The sequence below is a fragment of the Etheostoma cragini genome, chromosome 10 (genome assembly GCF_013103735.1).
Source record: "Etheostoma cragini isolate CJK2018 chromosome 10, CSU_Ecrag_1.0, whole genome shotgun sequence".
NCBI classification, from domain to species: Eukaryota; Metazoa; Chordata; class Actinopteri; order Perciformes; family Percidae; genus Etheostoma; species Etheostoma cragini.
This window is the reverse complement of record NC_048416.1, coordinates 17,058,778-17,078,105: the sequence shown is the minus strand read 5'-3', so window position 1 is coordinate 17,078,105 and position 19,328 is coordinate 17,058,778. Positions and strand designations below refer to the sequence as shown.

Below are 19,328 nucleotides of genomic sequence, written 5' to 3'. Positions count from 1 at the left end.
GAAGTCCTTAAGAAATTCTCACAGAGTAACAGTAAAATTAAGAACATTTATTGTTGAATGCTGTATTCTCAATGGATAAATAAAGATGGTTCTGCAATTATTTGGCCTAAATGAAAAACAGTCATCTGGCCCTACCCCTGCCCCCTTGTCTTCAGGGATGAGTGTTGTGACACAAAATAATGTGAGGGGGGAAATGTTGGTCAGGTGAATGAGGCTCTTTTTGAAACCTTCCCATGGGCTAAACTTCTTAAAATGGAGAGTTATAGCCATTTCTTGTATGAGGTGATAGTAAAAGGACAAGGGTAATCAGTTGTAACATGGTGGTGGGGAAGATTTGACCTTTGTGTGACCAGAACCCTTTATGACCCCCATAAAAGCATCTGTTAGCATCTACATTAGCATATTTGGTAATGGAACACCCATTTGTTTTGCCGTGGCAGAAAAGTGACAGCTTTAATGGGTTGTGATCAGGGAGTTTTGATTCAATCGATACGTTGCATTGATGAATGTCTGACCTTGTGCCATTCAGTTGCAAGCACATTTGTTGATGTTTCAGCTCAATAGGTTTTGTGGTCCAAACTGCACGCTGTTAAACCACGTTTAGTACTTAGCTGACACTGAATACCTGATTGATACTTCAGTATCATTTTAAAGAGGCATTTGAGTTACTTTTTCAATTTTTATATAATGACATTTGCCTCCAGCTTCAAGGTTTCACCATTTCTTGCATTTCAAGTGTTCAACCGTTCATGGTAATAAGATGAACTGTGATTATTCAACACCATATTAGACATGGAAACTATGGAAATTGTGAACTAACCCATTATCGGACTAATTTCTTTTCTCATCTCTGATAAAAGCTCTGCCATGGCCTGTTGACACTCTTGGGAATGTCTGAAAAGAATTTGAACCTCATCATTATTCAGAGGTCCCTATGATACAGTACCCAACACCTAATTGAAATGAAAAGCAGACACAAAGCTCCGTATACAAGTGAACAGTGCCCCCCTCTTGCTTTCAGGCGGATTTCTGGAGCACTGTGGCTACTGCAAACAGCAAAGGCATCTCTGGTCCAAACAAACCCCGCCATCCAGCTACATCTCAGTGCAAGCCTCTCTCCAACGCAGTGCGGCTTTAAGAGGACCGGGCCGGGGCTCTTAAATCTGCGGTTGGCTCCTCCTTCCGCCATGATGTCAGTCGGAGGGAGAGCGAGAGGGAGAGAGGTGGGCAGTATTGAGGAACTGAGTTCATACAATACTACTGAGACATCTACAGCTTAGCAGACAGATACGATGCACCGCCTATCCCGGCTCCTGTAAGTGATGCTGCACTGAGGCACACTTTGATCCAACTCCATTGGGGGGCGATGTGCTCTCTGCATCCCTCCTTCAAGAGTTTTTGGGGAGCGTGCACAACCTAGAATCAGTCTAAACAAGTGGTTATAAAATAAATAAGGTTTAAGCTTTCAGTATTTCATCAAAAGTCCTTTTTTCGCGCTCTTGGATTGACGTTTTACGCGCGGGTCAAGAAGCCTTTAACGCACACGTGTAAGTTTGCTACCAACGATTTTAAGCTGGTAAAATAAACAAGTAGGAATTGCAAGGCAAACGTAGGTTAGGGATACAAAGTTAATGTAAAACCAGCTTGGATCAATGCGTATCTCCGGCCGTGGGATTGCGAGCCCAAGACTCCTGAAGAGGAATTACAGCGTCCTTTTCGAACAAAGTTGATTGCTGTGCATGATTTTGTTTTTCTTCTGCACATGAGGACCAGCGCTTTTCTAGCGCATGGATAAGTTTTTGTAGTGGATAACATTTTTTTCTTCTATTTGCATTGCGTTTTTCTGCCGCTTCTGATGAGGATCCTTTCCCCCACTTCAGTTTAATTCATGGCACTTCTTTTTTTTGTAAATCAGTGATGTCTCCACGCGACGGAACTCACGGCTGATTTTTCGCCCTATTCGAGCGGAAAAGGTAAGCTTTGCTCTTAATCATCACTTTACTGTTGAGATCAAAATGTGTTTTACTTTAGTGGTTTCTGAACATGTGTAAGCACATGACTGGTATATGCGCATGCAGAGACGCTGGAGAGCGCCCAACAGTCTAATGTATGTGGTCCATATAAAATATAATTGATGTCTCAATACCGGCGAAGACCTGCGCTATATTTACAATCACTTGAGAGCAACATAAGCTGGGTGAAAATGTAGTGATAGTCTACAAGGCACTTGAATAAATCCATGTGTTGCAATTGTGGGTCATTTTGATGTTCCGTGGGTTTTCCTAGAGCTACTCCAAATATATAACAGGCGTCCCTGCGCACCTGATATAAATATATATTATCCACGGACGTGGTGCATCGTGGAGAAGCTAACCTGAGATATTGTATTACGAATGTGTACCGCGCGGTTGGTCACGACTACGGGCGTTATTTAGTCCTGCTAAACACTGATCGCTAGATAGATCTATAGGCCTACTTTCTAAGAGCATCCAACTGCAGAGACTTGTCAGTGCAGGTTTCTCAGCAGCCTGGCCGCTTAGCTTGGTGCGTGGGAGCGCGGTACCAGCGCGCTCCTGGTCAAGCGGTTCATCTGTCACAGACCATCACCTCAGGCCAGGGGCTTTTAGTCTGTTCACGCTCAAACTCTAGGAAAAAAATATATAAATATTTCCTTGTTTTCTATTACGAATAGTTGAAATAGTCCCGATGTAATTCCCCGTTGCCCTAAACATTAACCGCCACAGTTGGTTGTTTGGGTTCCAAATAAGGTATACCTGCTCGCTAGGCAATACATTATTAGTGTGCCTTTTTTTTAAAAAGCGTCTCATAAGGCCTATACTGAACTCAATATTTGCTGGAGAATTAAATCAAATGGTAATGTGAACCTTCCCAAGGTGAGCAGCATATTTTGGCTGTAGGCTGATGCATTTATATTAAAAGAAGAGCCAGTGAGTAAATGGAAGCAGGCTAAGTATTTTATTTGAAAATTGCACCAAACACATCTGCTCATGCACATCCATATTTCAAACTAATACAGAGCAAGTGATACGTATATACTGTATGTGTTCCAACCATATCTCCTATGGTTTTTAATGCCTCTGATAAATTCAGCTAAATGTTGACTGCATGAGTTTTGGGTTAGGAAACTGTATGTGTTATAACAAGTTCATAAAGTAACTGACTTGTAGTCTCAGAGATGCTTTCCAGGTGATAATATCGTTTTTGCTTTTAGATTTTATCCCACGGTGTAGGCCTAATGTTTGGTTGTCACAATCAAGCTCCTTTAAACTTTCTGACGCCACAGTCACATATAAAAACTCAGTCAGTTAAGAGTGTGTCCATTATGTAAGGCCATCTTTAGATTTAGATCTCCCGAATAGCTTTCTAATATTCGAAAGTTAAAGTGCACTTCCCATCAAGTATCATATATTAAATGACTACCCACAATGAATTTGCTTATTTCAGAATCCATTATAGTGTCTACAGCACAAATTTGACCTGAAATATGACCACACTGAAATATGTGAAAATGTTTTCTAATATGTTTCAGTTTTATTTAAATAGAAAATTCCCTTTTAACAATTAATCATAATATGCATGGTTTTAAACTAAAGTTATCTTAATTTTTTAATTAGTTTCATTTAATTGCATGGTTTCTCTGACAATTTAATTACCTGTTTACACTTTAGAATCTTGTCACATTTTCATTAAAAATAATGGATTTTGGTCAAATTTAACATTAAAGATGACGTAACGCTACATCGGAAAATCACACTTAGCATTAGGAATACATTTGCATGTATGGACTGCCCTCTTGAGGTCCATGATTACAACGTTGTAAATTAGCACACCATTTTGCTAATGCAAGTGGGTAAGAAATATTACCTAGCGACCATTTCATTATCCAAGAAGTACTACTGTTAATAATCCAAATTTATCTAACAATTAAGAAACTGATATGTGAAAAGCCACTGGGTTATGCAGCGTAACAGCATTGCCAGACTTTATTCAAACATTGTGCCAAAAATTATGCGTCAAAATTTTGACATAACATCTATTTCCCGTTTCATTGATACAATATAGTGTGATGTGCAAATCCCAGTGATATTTGAACTTCAATATCAATCTTTTGTCAGTCTTAAATCTACTCTTAACATTGCCAATGTGTCTGTTTATGTCGAGCATAACTTTCTCGCACTTTCTCACTTTTCAGCATGACTTAATATAATATATTCACTGTTGAAGTTTCCCAAGAGAAAACAACATTTATTTCTCCACTGTGTAAAGAGAATTGTTCTGGCTATGTGGACTGAAAAAGAACTGACTGATCTTGACTGAAACCTGGTCTGTCAGGCTGTCAGTGATCCTTAAAGCTGTTAAAAGAGAAAAGCCCAAGACAATCAAAAGTATTATTTCTACCAGTACCCTCTTTTGAAAATCTCTTTGGATCCAAAGGCAATATTGATAGATACAACAGTGGTGAAAACCTGCTTTCGACAGTTAGAGGACTCCATATGTCTTGGTTCCAAGCCTCAGACTAACTACACTGAAAGTTTCCACTATAGGGTATATTTAGGGGTGAGGGTAGAAGGTGACAGAAGCTGTATGTCTCCCCTCTCACTGCTACCTTCAGCGGATGCAAACTCCAGGAAGGTCTGTCCATCACTTTGTTGTGTAAAGTGATCCTGGGCTGGCCTGCTCCTCTTCACTCTGTGTCTCCCAAAAGGGAGGCTTGAGTTTGCCTACTGGATTCAACCTGCTGTCTGGGGCTCAAAATAGCATTTCAGGAGACTAGTGAAATGTAAGCAAAGGAGACACCCTGACTGACACCTAGGATTTCTTTCTCCCTCCCTCTTACTTTTTTCCCCCTCCAGCACAATTCCTTCTCTCACCTAGGATATCCTCATGGACAGGCTTATAAAGAGTTGTGACAAGTGAAACGCCTTGCAAACGTTGGAAAAATCACAGCTAAGAAAAATGAACTTGCATTAAGTCACATGAATAAGAGGACTAAACACGTTTGGCCATAAAGTGTTGAAGGGCAACATGTGCAAATACCTAACATCATTTTAGCTTTTTAACTTTAACGTGGAAAAAAAAAAACCTCTGTATATCTATTTACTTTAGCTACATCTACTGTATACATGTAGATCTCCTATTGTAATACATTGTGGTTTCTTAACTGGACATTAGCAATTATAGGGGTTTGCTACATTTGTACTACTGCATGTACTCTGAGTCAAAAATATACTACACCACTTCATCCTGTGGAAGATTATTGTCACTTACAAGGGAGAGGAAATCTAGATCACGCTTTGATCTTTTCTTTTCTTTTTACACTTCACCGAATCACATCCCATTTAAGGATGTAATTTAAACTTCATTATTCGTTGTGCGAGCTCAGCCTTGGACTGCCTGGCGATCATCACAGTGAAGCAGTTGGTGCTCACTCTCAGAAAGATGCACACTTCAAAGTAAAGTGTGTCACAGTTACTAATGGGATATATCTCATCAATATTTTTACATGACAGTACAACACTGCCTGTGTCCTATATGTGTAAAATGAATAACCCTCACACTAATCAATGTCAGCCATGTTTTTTCCTGTCCAACTGTTCTTTAATGAGTCTCATGTGACTGCTTTATAAAATGTGTGAAAAGAAATCTGTCTTTACAGGCTGTCTTTAATGCCTTGCAATTGTTGCTGATTCAAAACCAGCTTAATTAAATTCTTACTTTTAATCAAATCCCCTTTGTCTGTAGGCCGAGAGCTTCAATGGCTATGAATGCTGTTGCCTTGCCAATTTAGAGGACCCCTATAGTGCAGTTTAGAAAGTCGTACCGGTTTTTAAAGGATATTGTTGGACTCAAGTAAATGGATGGAAATTTCATAAAGTAGAAAATATTATGGCTCCCAAAGAGCTATTTGTGGTCCCTTGTTACCGCGGGTATGTATGCATTTTCAGAACCAGCCCTACTTCGTTTCTCTGATGGCTGTCATACACTTTTGCCATACTTTAAAGGAAATGGAAGTTTGATTTCAAGGCAGCTGCCTTATGAATACAAACCAATATCTTGAGGGAAATCATACAGTTGAAAGCACTCTGGGGGGTTGGGGAATCTAAATACACAGTGGAATAGGAGCAATGAAATTATATTAGTTGTTAAATATGTTGGGCTGGAAAAACACACATGGGAATCCAGGATTATTATTTGAAGTAAACATAGCTGTGCATCGACGTGACTAAAAACAATCTAAACACCAGTAATGTAATTCTGTTCTACTGTAAAAATCTACCCAACATGGATATACTTTGGTAATTACACTCCATTACCACCACTGTAAAGTGAAAAGCCAATTAAAGCCTGTGTAGCCATGCATTTTAATACCAGTGTGATTGTGGTGGAAATGATGGAATTTCATTTATTAAAGATATCTACAAATAGATTAAATTAATGTATAAGTCCAACTGTGAGCTAGCAAACCACAGGAAGTGACTCCTCTAATAACTTACTAAATATGCTACTAATTAACTGGTGGGAAGCAGTCAATATTTCATGCTAGCATATACTGACAGGGAAGGAATTGCAGAGTATGACTCCATCATCTCACAATGACCCACTTGGGTTTTGGCAAATGGGGTTATTGGCCTTTGGCTAACATGTGCACATATAAAACAGTTAAAGATTTCGTAGAACAACAGCACCAAATAAAGTGGCAACCAACACAAGAAAATGTATTAATGAAGAATGTTTAGTGATGGTAAACCCATCTGCACTGAGTTTTCTTTTAAGGGTTTTATCATAAGCATCATACAGCAAAAACAGTTAACTGAATGCTGTTCAAATTTGATGTTGAAGAAAACACATTCATCAGGTTGTAATGAAGTTAAGATTAAATTTTATTAATTTGACTGATGGCGGCTCCCACAATAAATAATTTCACATTGTTGTCTCCTTCCATAGCAGATACTCTAAACAATGCTCTTATCATACTGTGTATGTTTACACACATGGGCATTCATGAAATATTTGAGAGCTCAATTGTTTACATTCAGAGCAAATGAGGTTTTCCTTTATCGCTGCTGTCAAGCGGTACCACTGTGTGTGTGTGTGTGTGTGTGTGTGTTTTGGTGCGTGCGTGCTAGTGTTTTTGTGCGTGCATGTGTGTTTGTGTGTGCGCATAGAAGCACCGATGCTTAAGTCTCAGTTCTGCTGCCTCCACATCAGCTGAAGTGTGGATTAGAGCTGCAGTTTATGAAGACACCGCTGCACCATATTGACTCACATTTTTTCATGCACAATAGTTTGAGAACAAGCTTTCAAGGCAACAATTTTGTTGTGACCCTAAATTTGACTGCTTTCATACTTCTCAATACAAATATAATGTAATTACAGCCATCAGATGGATTGATGGAATATGTGAACTACTAACCTTTACGTGTCCGCTTGCTCAAAGGATGTCATCAAAGGTTAATTGTGTAAAACCACCTTTAATTTGCTTTCAAAGACTTGCAAAGGATGTGGGCTCAGAACTAGTTGAGGATGAATAGGTCAAGTTGAAAACTCTCCGTGAGGGAAAATAGTACTAATTACAGCAGAACTGGAATGCCATGTAATTTGTGCGCTGACATTGTATGTTCTGTCTCTCTCTTCTTTTTTCTCTCTCTATCTTGTCTCTCTTGTCGCAGAATTGCTGCTGTAGAAGTGAAGTTCCCATCCACCCTTGAGTATGGACTTAGTAAGTAAGGCTCACGTGCTGGTGGTCTTGCTCACCTGTATGGTCTTGCTATGCCGGGCCCAGGAGAGGGACTACACAGTAAAGGAGGAGCAGCCAGAGAACGTCCGCATTGGGAACCTGCGCAAGGACCTGGACCTCAACCTTGACCCCAACATCAGGCTATCCTCACCACTGCAGTTCAAGCCTGTGTACAAGACAGGTGACGTGCCTTTGGTGAGGGTGGAGGCCAACACAGGGGAGATCTTTACCACCAATCACAGAATTGACCGGGAGAAGCTGTGCTCAGGGGTCTTCGCTGAGAAACGCTGCTACTATGAGATTGAGGTGGCTGTACTGCCGGATGAGATCTTCCGATTGGTCAAGATCCGCTTCCTGATCGAGGATGTAAATGACAACGCACCCCTTTTCCAGTCCACCGTAATAAACATATCCATCCCAGAGAACACAGCCATCAACACCCGATACCCGGTGCCCTCAGCATTTGACCCTGATGTAGGGATCAATGGGATTCAACATTATGAACTGGTCAAGGTGAGGCTCACTCCTGTTTCGTCTCTCACAAAGAAAGAGAAATTAAATATATATTTTGTTTGTATGTGTCAGGGTGGATTTAGTTTGGTTAATTTTGATAAAAGAAGTGTTCATTTTCTAAACCCATCTATAAAAGTTTTTTTTTTTCGGAATTACAGTCGATAAAAAAACGTTTCTGTGTGTATATATATATAAATATATATATATACTGAATGTCCATTTGGTTTATTTATGAATGATGAAGTCTAACTTCTGTGACTTCTACAATCATGCCTTCTACAATCATGCCAATCATGACTCCTATATATCTTTGTTTTTTTTATTTGCTGATTTGTCAGCTGTAATTAGATAATAACTAAAAACATCGAAGTACCTGAAGCTGAATTTCTAACTTAAGTTGATGGAGGTCCATACTGTATTGCTGCAATATCATCCATCTCAGCCATCTTGGATGAATTAATTTAGATCAATAGTGAATGAGTGAAAGATATTGATGATGAACGAAATGGGCCCGAAGCCTTATGTTACTGGTACAGTCTTCAAGTTACTGGTTGCTTTATGGACTTAATAGAATAAAAAGCTTTTAGTAGAACAAATAGGCTTACAATTATATTTGATAAACCAAGACCATTGTAGCAATCTACAATATCTTGGAGAAACAATTGTGCTTGTTGTAATTTAGCGCGTGGCAGATCAGGACCAGGGGGGGGGTCACATCACGTCACGGTGGCTACTAGCCAAAATCTGGATGGAAGGATGACGGAGAGAGGAATAATTTCAACAGCTGGAAGTATTGTCATTATATAAAAGCTTTGATCTGAATGGGAACATTGATGCCATCCAACATGTCACTGGGAGCAGAGCAGAGCAGCTCTTCTCTCTTGCCTTGTGCATGCAGGCAGAGCAAGTTACTATGGTGATGGGAATATGCGTCGCCGGGTCCTTTTCATAATGTAAGCGTGTAAGTTTGAAGTTGAAAAAAAAATGATATAGCCTATTTGAATGTGCTATAGTCTTCATTACATACAGTAACAGCGTGAGTTTGCAGTTTTACAGTTTGGTTGATTGCTGTCTCCTGTAAGGTTAATTATTGTCCTAATAAAGTAGAATGAGCTCTAAATTTGCTGGCAGGTTAACCGTTTGGGGGGGGGGGTTGCCGCCAAAGTAATATAGTAATATAACAAGTAACTTGGCTAAATACTTTTGATGCTAAGTAAAAAGTAAAGTAATAAAATGTCTTCTTTTTTTTAGTAACTCTCTTAAGTAACTTGCCCAACACTAGTCAGCACACACATTAGTAATGGCTCTCTGACCCACTCCGATGCCTGCAGCATGCCACCTGTCTACATAAGGTCTGATTGGTTGATTTTTTTTAAATTAGTGAGTCCTATCTATATACGTTTTCTTTAGATTTTTCCTCCCATTTGGTTTTCATGCAATATGATTCAGATTCTGCTTTATAGCTTCTCCTCTAAACTTGCTATATTGCTAGAAATGTAGTGCTGTAATTTACGTCCATGTAGGAAATTAATTTTGATGCGTTGAAAATGACCTATGTTTTCATGAAGTGGAAGTTTTCACCATGTATTGTAATATCAGAGAACACACAGTAGTGCACACACAGCATTTACGGCATCTCCAATTTCCAGTAATGTGTTACATGTGCTGAACATAGTTGGTTTCAGAAATGTGTACTGTATCATGTCAATAGGTGTCTCATGCAGAACTATGAAACAAAAATGTATCATCTAATTTATGTTTTTTTCAACAGCAGTGCAATAGTCTGTTGCTAAATGGAGTCAGCCCTACATCTAGAATGTAGGATAATATCATGCATTCTTCATTTATAGTTTAGACAACACTCTATGCTTTGTGCATAGATGAACATTAGAGATGACTTGAGCTCTTACAAATGAAGTGTAATTAAAAAGGGAGATGCAAGCACTCTGGAGGAAACCCTAAACATAATAAATAAAGATGGGTTAGTGGATTTTGAGGGCTTGATGCGAGACAGGAATGACAAGTCCATCTTGCAGTCTCAGATGAAGTTAACACTGGGTTGGAATGAACAGAAACGTTGCTGTCCATGTCTGCCTTGAATAACAATTTGCTTTTTTAAAGAGTCCCACTGCCAAGTCCTCTCCAGCGCAATGTCCTGAATTGTTCATGCCTGGAAAATCACCAACCAAATGTTCTGTTCATTATGAAGATCATCTGCAATCATTTTCTTTGCCCTTTTCACAATATACCACATTCTAAATCCTCGCCTAGACTGTGGTTGGATTCTCTTTTGCAGGAATTTCCTATTAGAGCATCCTCAGCACTGAGACCCTGATTCTGTTCTTCTCATTATATTCTCATTGTACTCAAGATTAATGTTCTTGTATTCCAGGTTCCATAGGAGTAAAACACAGGAACAAGTATTAAAGGAACCAGAAACATGTTCAACCTTTGGCATCTTTTATTTCAGAAGTGCAGTAAATCCAAGGGTTTAGTGGGGAAAGAATGTGCAAGCATTTCCTAGAATAGCTCTTGGCCCACTAAGCCACCCATGGACTGTCTATGTATGGTCCTGTGAGATTTGTCCAGAAGCTCCCCCAGAATGATAGTTTGCCCAGTTTCCTTGTGTTGTGCAAGGCATGGAATTGCTACCATTGTGTTGCACAATGAGCCAAGACTCAATGGTCCACCACTTTACATGTAGCTCGCCTGGATTGTTAAAAGAACTACTGAAATAAACATTGTAGTCTAACTTTGTACTTTTCTAAAGCTAAGAGGGACAATGGGTAATTTCATCCAACACGGTGCTCCATTATCACACATAATGGTAATCAAACTTTAAGTGAAACTCCGTCATCAGTGTAGTGCAGCAGTGTGCTTCATCACCTGAACTGCAGAGAAGGCGTCCTAAGAAATAGTCAAGGTCAGAGAAAGCAATCACATGCATGGATGGAGGAAGATCTCCCATGAAAGCGGATTTGATCACTTTATGTATTCACCGAACAACTCAGAGGCCAACACGGATACATACTCTAAGACTAAAGAAGATGCTGCTGTTGGGTTTGCTCAGGATTTTGTCTGTACACAAACATTGGCCCCTTTATTCCATTGGTGTATGAGTCAGCAAACATCACACACTATAATAATCCAAATTGCATCTAAGTCAGCATCTTCAGACACATTTAAGTTAGGCATCTCGTTCAAGTCATTTTATGTAGATCCATGTCTTGTTGGTAGCTGAGGTACACATCACTCAAAGGGGATGACAGAGTGGGTGTATGTGTTTTGGTTTGGCAATCTGAAGGGCTCTTAGACTTAACCTTTGCCACTTACCTAGCTTTTTCCTTTTTTTCTGAAGTATACAAATATAAGAAAATAGATAATGAAATTATAGATTTTTGAGTTTGAGTGGTATTTTTGCTGGTACTCCAAGTTGGAGTTTGAATAATGTTATTCCTTAACTGATTCTGCATTTGAAGATGCAAAATTTATTCAAGCTTCATTCCCAAGTAGCAAGTAAAAAATGATTAATGTATTGCACGCTGCCTATAGGCAGTGAATAGGGTTTTTGGGTAGATAGCTCACTGTCAAGCATTTCCAGTTTTCATTAGCATCCTATTTTGACACATTATCCTCTTCTAGGGGTTGACAAAAAGAGACAAACAATTCCCAGCTTCTTTTGTCTTAATTATATGCATGAGATCATAGCCAGGGGCAAAAGTGGATGAGTAATGGAGAGAAAGAATGAGGGAGGAATGAGAGACAGAGAGAGGGTGAGTTTTTATCAGCATTATAATAGGTGCTATAGCTTGTGATGAATAGCTCTCCACAGTTAGCCCTATCCATGGGCATCACCGTGACTAGAGTCCTCCTGATATATTCACAGCCCTATCTCAGTCTCCTCTTAGTTTTTAATAAGGTCATCAACTTGACTGAAAGATGCATCCACTCATAATCTGAGGCGCTGTCTGCAAAAAAGGGTTCAGAGTCATCGTTCCCTCATCATCAGCCACCTCTGCTTCTGTCAGTATCCCTCACGAATTTTCATTTGAATTAGCAAACTCTGATTAGATTGTTAACTGCACACATCCTACAAATACAGTGCCCTGATACTTCTGTGATCACTGCAGGGACCTTTAATGAGGAATGAATGGCAAGCCATCAAAGTTCAGGGAACACATGAACCTGTAGATTATATGTGTGGTGGAAGTGTGAGGCACATAATAATGTTCATACCTTGTTTTTAAGAGAGCATTGTCCTTCTCGCTAAGCCTTATGGTTTCCACTGAGTGATTCATGCAAGTATTTGGACTTTTCTTAGCCTGCCCTAGATCTCATCACAATCCACCAGACTAATTCTGCATTCAGGAGGATGCACAGCCTGAGAGATAGCTCCCTTCAACTTATTGAAATGCGCTGAGTGCTGCCTTGTCAGTTGTAAAATTGTGTGAAACCAAGACAAAAGCAAAGAGGAAATGCTAGCTCATAAATCATTGTTCAGCATTCCCTTTGACACATCCTAACTCAACATTCTACTATTAAATCAGTCTTTGCCAAATATCAGTGTGCAGATACTCAGCTACTGTGCCGAATCTGTGAACTATTCAAACAACTGGGGATTGAGGATCTCTGTGTGGATGGAGTAGTGCTTAGCAATGGAGCCCGCAGTATGTTGTCTTGGACCTTTCTGTTATGACAGAAATAGTTCCGCAATGTGTAAGATTCAGTTTCTCTACTCTAAATTTTTTACACATATTTTACAATATATACCATGTCTGTTTATCCTTATATGACTCTTGCTTACCACAAGGTCCACAAAATGAGGTCTGTAAGATCACTGCTGCAGCATTGGCTGGTTTAAGTAGTTCTGTCAATCAATGACATGTTGACAACATTCCCTCTGCAAGCAGTTTTTCAGAGTAGATAATAATTTACATGCTGCAGCTGCACGTTTCCTTGTGTCGGCTACAACACTGTGCCGGCACGAGGATGGTTCTAGATTTTAAAACCTAGTGAGGATTCTTGTGCACACAATTTGGTTTAAATGTTCTTTCCTTGAACGAGGAGAATGTATATATCTTAATCTCATTTGATAGCTGTGCCTAGACAGAGTAATCTCTTCCAACATTATGTGCAGCATGAAGCTTATCTCTTAAGAGAATGCTTTTTCTTGTTTTACCATGAAACTGCTTCTGACTGAAAGAGCTTCAAAGGGCTTCTTTGTTTCATAATGTGCATGCAGCTCATTCATGGGCTTGATCTTCTTCGTATTTCCTCCCCCTGCTCTCTCTTCCTTTCCTTTTCTCTCTCTCTCCTCTCTCGTTGTTCCTTTCCTTCCTCTCTTGTCTAATTTGAAAACATTTATGGAACCATACCATAGCCCATCTGAAATTGTAAATATTAGTGCAAGCGTTTTAGGTGGAAGGCAATTACTCTTAACAGCCAGTCCCAGTTTCTCCGGTTTCTCATGGGGATTACTTATGCATTTGTTTTCATTTTCCTCCGGCTTTACTTTTGCCTCGATTTAGCCCTCCTTGTGCAAAAAGCCTTTCTGATATGCAGGGTTTTTCACTCCCTTATCTTAATCTGTGGTGATCTGGTCTTGCAGTGTATTTAAAATGGGAGCTCATTGTTGTGTCTCCATTTCTGGCTTTCTCCCTCCTATTATAAAGTTGAAATGTTCCTCTATTCCAACTTGACACAAGATAAAGTGAAATATCATTTTAGTGAAGGCAGAAAAAAACAGAATGAGGAGGCTAAAGAGGTAAATGAATCCCTTCGAGCAGTAGCTGCTTAGATGGATGGAGGGACTTGACTACTACGATAAATGGGCACATTTATAAAAGGACTAATAAAGTATTATACAGTGTAACTAAGAAAGGTAAAGAAAAAGTAAAACCAGATGATGATTAGCATGTTTGAAAACTCTTTTGATTAACGGTTGCCCAACTGAGAAGAGCAGAGCCAAGAACAAGCTCCCTTGTTTAACCTTTGTGTTGATCCCTTGCTACACAGTGTTTGTTTTTTCTTGGTCCAAATTAAAAATACTTTAATTTTTTCCCCCTTTTCCCAATGTTTTTGTCACTTTTCTTCTGCGCTTTTTTGACGTTTTTGTCACGTTTTCCCCGACGTTTTTAAGCTTTTTCTGTCATTTTTGTCAATTTTTTTCAATGTTCTTTTATCAGTTTCTTTTTTCAAATGCTATAAAATACCCGAATTCCAAGAAAATATTAAACTGATCATTTATTTTATTTGTAAAGAGCATCGTATGGAAGCATACACATTATTGTTTTTGACATTTTGGTTGATGAAAACCCAAATTTCTGATTTTTTAAAACGTTTTGAAAAGGGGACAAATTTAAACTGATGACAACAGGGGGGTTAAAAACATCCTGGGTCCTTTAATTTGCTCTTGACATTCATCTCTGCATAAAAGCCTGATCGAAAGAAGGGTTACAAATGAACCTAAATAACCTAAAGAAAAACCAGCTGTTTGGCTTTCTAAGATAGTTGACAAACCTACAATACAAGAACAAAAATAGGAAGAAGAATGCTTCAGAATACATATTACATCACTACAGAGATCTGTACCTTTCTTTGTTATAAAAAGTAAAAATGTAAAACAACAATCAAAACTTTTGTTTGTAGAATGTTGCATGTGGTATTTGACATATGAATATTATGAGTACTAAAGAGAGTAAACGTAACTCAAAATGTTGTCTTTTCTTTGCAGAGTGTCAGCGAGTTTGGCTTAGACATCATAGAGACTCCTGAAGGTGACAAGTGGCCACAGCTTATTGTTCAGCAGAACCTGGACCGTGAGCAAAAGGACACATTTGTCATGAAGATAAAGGTAGAGGATGGTGGCAACCCTCCCAAGTCCAGCACTGCCATCCTCCAAGTCACCATCTCCGATGTCAACGACAATCGTCCTGTCTTCAAGGACAGTGAGCTGGAGGTCTCCGTGCCAGAGAATGCCCCCATGGGGACATCAGTTGCTCAGCTTCATGCCTCGGACGCAGACCTTGGTTCTAATGCACAGATCCACTTTGCCTTCAGCAATCAGATCTCTGCCTCAACCAAACGTCACTTTTCCATCGACAGCTCTACGGGACTGATCACTGTGAAGCAACCACTGGACAGGGAGGTAACTCCTGTTCACAAACTTATTGTGCTTGCCAGTGATGGCAGCTCCACCCCCTCCAGAGCCACAGTAATAGTTAATGTAACAGATGTAAATGACAATGTTCCCTCCATAGACACTCGCTACATTATCAACCTGGTTAATGGGACTGTTCTGCTGTCTGAGAATGCACCTCTCAACACCAAAATAGCCCTCATCACTGTTACTGACAAGGATGCAGATCTTTATGGCAAAGTAGCTTGCTACACTGACCATGATGTTCCTTTTCGGTTGAAGCCTGTCTTTAATGATCAATTCTTACTAGAGACAGCCGCCCCCCTAGATTATGAGACGACTCGAGAATATGCAATTAAGATAGTGGCCTCGGATAGGGGAACGCCTCCTTTGAACACTTCAGCTATGGTTTTAATTAAAATCAAGGATGAGAACGACAATGCACCCATCTTCCCCCAGCCGGAAATCCAACTTTCTATACCGGAGAACAATGACCCCTCTACACAGTTAATAAAAATCAGCGCCACTGACGGAGACAGCGGACATAATGCTGAGATTATTTATACTCTTGGCCCTGATGCGCCTGACGGGTTTAACATAGACAGACGGTCAGGAATTCTCTCCGTTGGCAAGCGACTGGACAGAGAGAAGCAGGAGAGGTACTCATTCACTGTCATAGCGAGGGACAATGGCTCCACGTCCCTGCAGAGCAATGTCACCGTCAGGCTAATCGTCCAGGACCTTAATGACAACAGCCCAGCTTTCACACACCCTGAGTACAACTTCTATGTGCCTGAGAACCTGCCTCTCTATGGAACTGTGGGCTTAATCACAGTGACGGATGCAGATGCAGGAGATAATGCCATTATAACCCTGTCCGTTTTGAATGGGAAGGATAATTTCATCATCGACCCCCAAACCGGTGTGATCAAACCAAATATCACCTTTGATAGGGAGCAGCAAAGCTCCTACACATTTATGGTCAAGGCAGTTGATGGAGGGCAACCTCCAAGCTCCTCCTACGCCAAGGTCACTATCAATGTAGTCGATGTGAACGACAATCGCCCTGTTTTCGTCCTCCCATCCTCCAATTATTCATATGACCTAGTGCGAACCTCCACCACACCTGGAGCTGTGGTCACCAGAGTGTTTGCCATTGACAATGACACAGGTATGAATGCTGAGCTGCAGTACAGCATTATCAGCAGCATCATCATCACATCTAGGGTCTCCCCTCGAGGTCTCTTCGCCATTGAAAAAACAACTGGTAACATAACACTCCAGGAGAAAATTGTGACAGCTGATCAGGGGCTGCATAGGCTGGTAGTCAAGGTTAAAGATCTAGGCCAGCCTGAGTCATTACATGCTATCGCACTTATTCACTTGTTTGTCAATGACACTGTGTCAAATGCTACCTTTATCCAAGAGCAGCTGCGAAAAAGTATGGAGACTCCCTTGGATCGTAACATAGGGGACAGTGAGGTAACACCTCAAGCCAACGGATATGTGATTGTTGTCATAGCAATCATAGCAGGGACCATGACTGTCATCTTGGTGATATTTGTGACAGCCTTGGTGCGCTGCCGACAGACACCCAGACACAAAGTGGTACAGAAGGGCAAGCAGAGTGGTGAGTGGGTGTCACCCAACCAAGACAACCGTCAGATCAAGAAGAAGAAGAAGAGAAAGAAGAGATCCCCCAAGAGCCTCCTCTTGAACTTTGTGACCATAGATGAATCCAAGCCTGACGACCCCACCCATGAGCATGTTAATGGTACACTGGATCTCCCTGTGGAGTTAGAGGAGCAAACCATGGGGAAGTACAACTGGGCCACCACGCCCACCACATTCAAACCCGACAGCCCAGATTTAGCCAAGCATTACAAGTCTGCGTCCCCTCAGCCTACATTTCAAATTAAACCGGAGACTCCAGTGGCCCCAAAGAAACACCATGTGATCCAGGAGCTCCCCTTGGACAACACGTTTGTGGTGGGCTGTGACTCACTCTCCAAGTGCTCATCGACTAGCTCCGACCCGTACAGTGTCTCAGAGTGCAGCTGTCAGGGGGGATTCAAGACTACGGGGCAAATCACCACCCGACAGGTAATTCATGACTTCCTTTTTAAACCCACCCATACTAGTCCCCACTCCCACTCCCCTTGCTGTCCCATGGTAGGTGAGGTGAAAGGGGGAGGGTGGCAGCATGGATCCAGGGAGTTTTTCCACACAGACCATGACCATGTCTACATGAATGTAATATGCACTTAAAAATCAGTGTGCAACAAAAAAAAATTAAACATAATTTGTCGCAATTAACGCAGCAAACCTTTCACTGTTCTGACTGTTATTAATTTATGTATTCACCCTCCTTCATGGGCATCTGTAATTGCATAATCATTTACAAAAATACATGCAGGTTAATTTCATATTCAAAAGCTTGAGGAATGGCAGCAGTGCAATTATGATTGCTAGCTATTTTAAACTTCAGTGTTAGTGCTTGGTGGCAATGTAGCCAGATTTAGGAGAGCCTTGTATAGGCGGTAAGGTTTGAACTCTCTACTGATGTATTTGAGGTCAAGGGCAAATGATGCTGTGTGCTAATATATTTGAATGACATGTTTAAACGAGCCAAAAAATAAATATGGCAGAAACACTGACAATTCATCAGGTATTCATCTGGGCAAAAAGTGTGAAGGTAAAAGCACATAACAAAAAAAAGTGCTCTTGGTGCGCTATGCAACGCAACTTGATAAATATCTTCAAAAAATGAAGTGCTGTCTTAGCTTTGCCAGTGTGGCTTTGTGGGAGAGAACTCATTTGAATGCCAGGGTACAGCAAAGGGCTTATGATTCCATAAGAGATATGTGCCAAATGCGAAGTGCCCCAATAAATAAAAGCTGGCGAGGGAAATAAATGTAAATCAGAGGTAAGGAGAGCTGGCCTTGCTCAGTGCTGACAGCCAGAGCAGAGCGCTGTGGGGAAGACTGAGTACTTCTTGGGGCAGGGGGAGGGGGTCACAGGGATCAAGGTGACGCAGAGCCTTGAGACCAATATACTTAAACACCAAGGGAGCAGTAGTCCATAAAAAGCTTGCCAGGCCGACGTTGCATTTAGGCCATAAATGTTCTACTTTGATGGCCGCAATTATTGTTATAAACGGCATGTATGCAGATACAAATTCTTTACATTCTTTAAATTACCTCACATAGGAGATGCTGTAATGGCATCACAACAAAGGTGTGCCGTTGTGATGTGTAGTTTGGGTTAGGGAAGACACTGAAGAAATACATGGCAGAGTATATTTGTGTTGATGTTTTACCTGCTATCATAAGAATAATGAAACGAATCGAGGTGGACAAGTCTGTGCACGGGGTAGCGATGTATTTATACTGATAAGTGTGTTTCCACATTTCCCCTCCCCTTCAAACATCCAGTTGAATTTCTTGGCATATTCAACCCTTTTAATTTTTTGTTTTTCATTTTGTTGCTTTTTGTGATTTTTTTATAGGTTTTGGTTGTTGCTTGGTTGCATTGGCTTTTGTTTTGTGTTACTGTTTTGATCATAATTATCACAACTGCCATTCATCCAATTCTGGGTCAATTTCATGATATTGCATCAATAATTGATTTTGTTTGATGAGGTGCTTGCTTTTGTTTGTGTCTCACCTCATATTGCACACATTTTTCAGATTGTTGGTTCATTTTTTTTCTTCTTTTTGCTCCTAGTACACTTCTGTGTGACATCTAGCAAGCATTAAATTCCTCATGGCATAGTTTTGATAAATGACTGTTGATCCCGTGAAGTATTGTGCTTAGGATAATTTATGAAGACTCCCACACAGAGTTGATAGTCATTCCTTTCATATACCTTTTATTTGAAATCCTGGTTAAAAGCTAGGCTCTGCCATGGTACATTAT

General features: G+C 40.4%; 1 protein-coding gene across 3 annotated transcripts in view; it reads left to right on the top strand.

The window, feature by feature from the left end:
* Positions 1-1,177: 1,177 nt before the first annotated feature.
* pcdh11 (protocadherin 11) overlaps positions 1,178-19,328 on the top strand; it is a 124,751-nt gene continuing 106,600 nt past the window's right edge. For 2 of the 3 annotated variants that reach the window (XM_034883514.1, XM_034883513.1), the window contains exons 1-3: positions 1,178-1,973; positions 7,692-8,272; positions 15,006-17,513. In XM_034883514.1, the coding sequence (XP_034739405.1) occupies positions 7,733-8,272; positions 15,006-17,513 (3,048 nt within the window). In that variant the 5' untranslated portion in view covers positions 1,178-1,973; positions 7,692-7,732. The remainder of the gene's footprint in view (positions 1,974-7,691; positions 8,273-15,005; positions 17,514-19,328) is intronic. The other variant, XM_034883515.1, reaches the window with a different exon arrangement.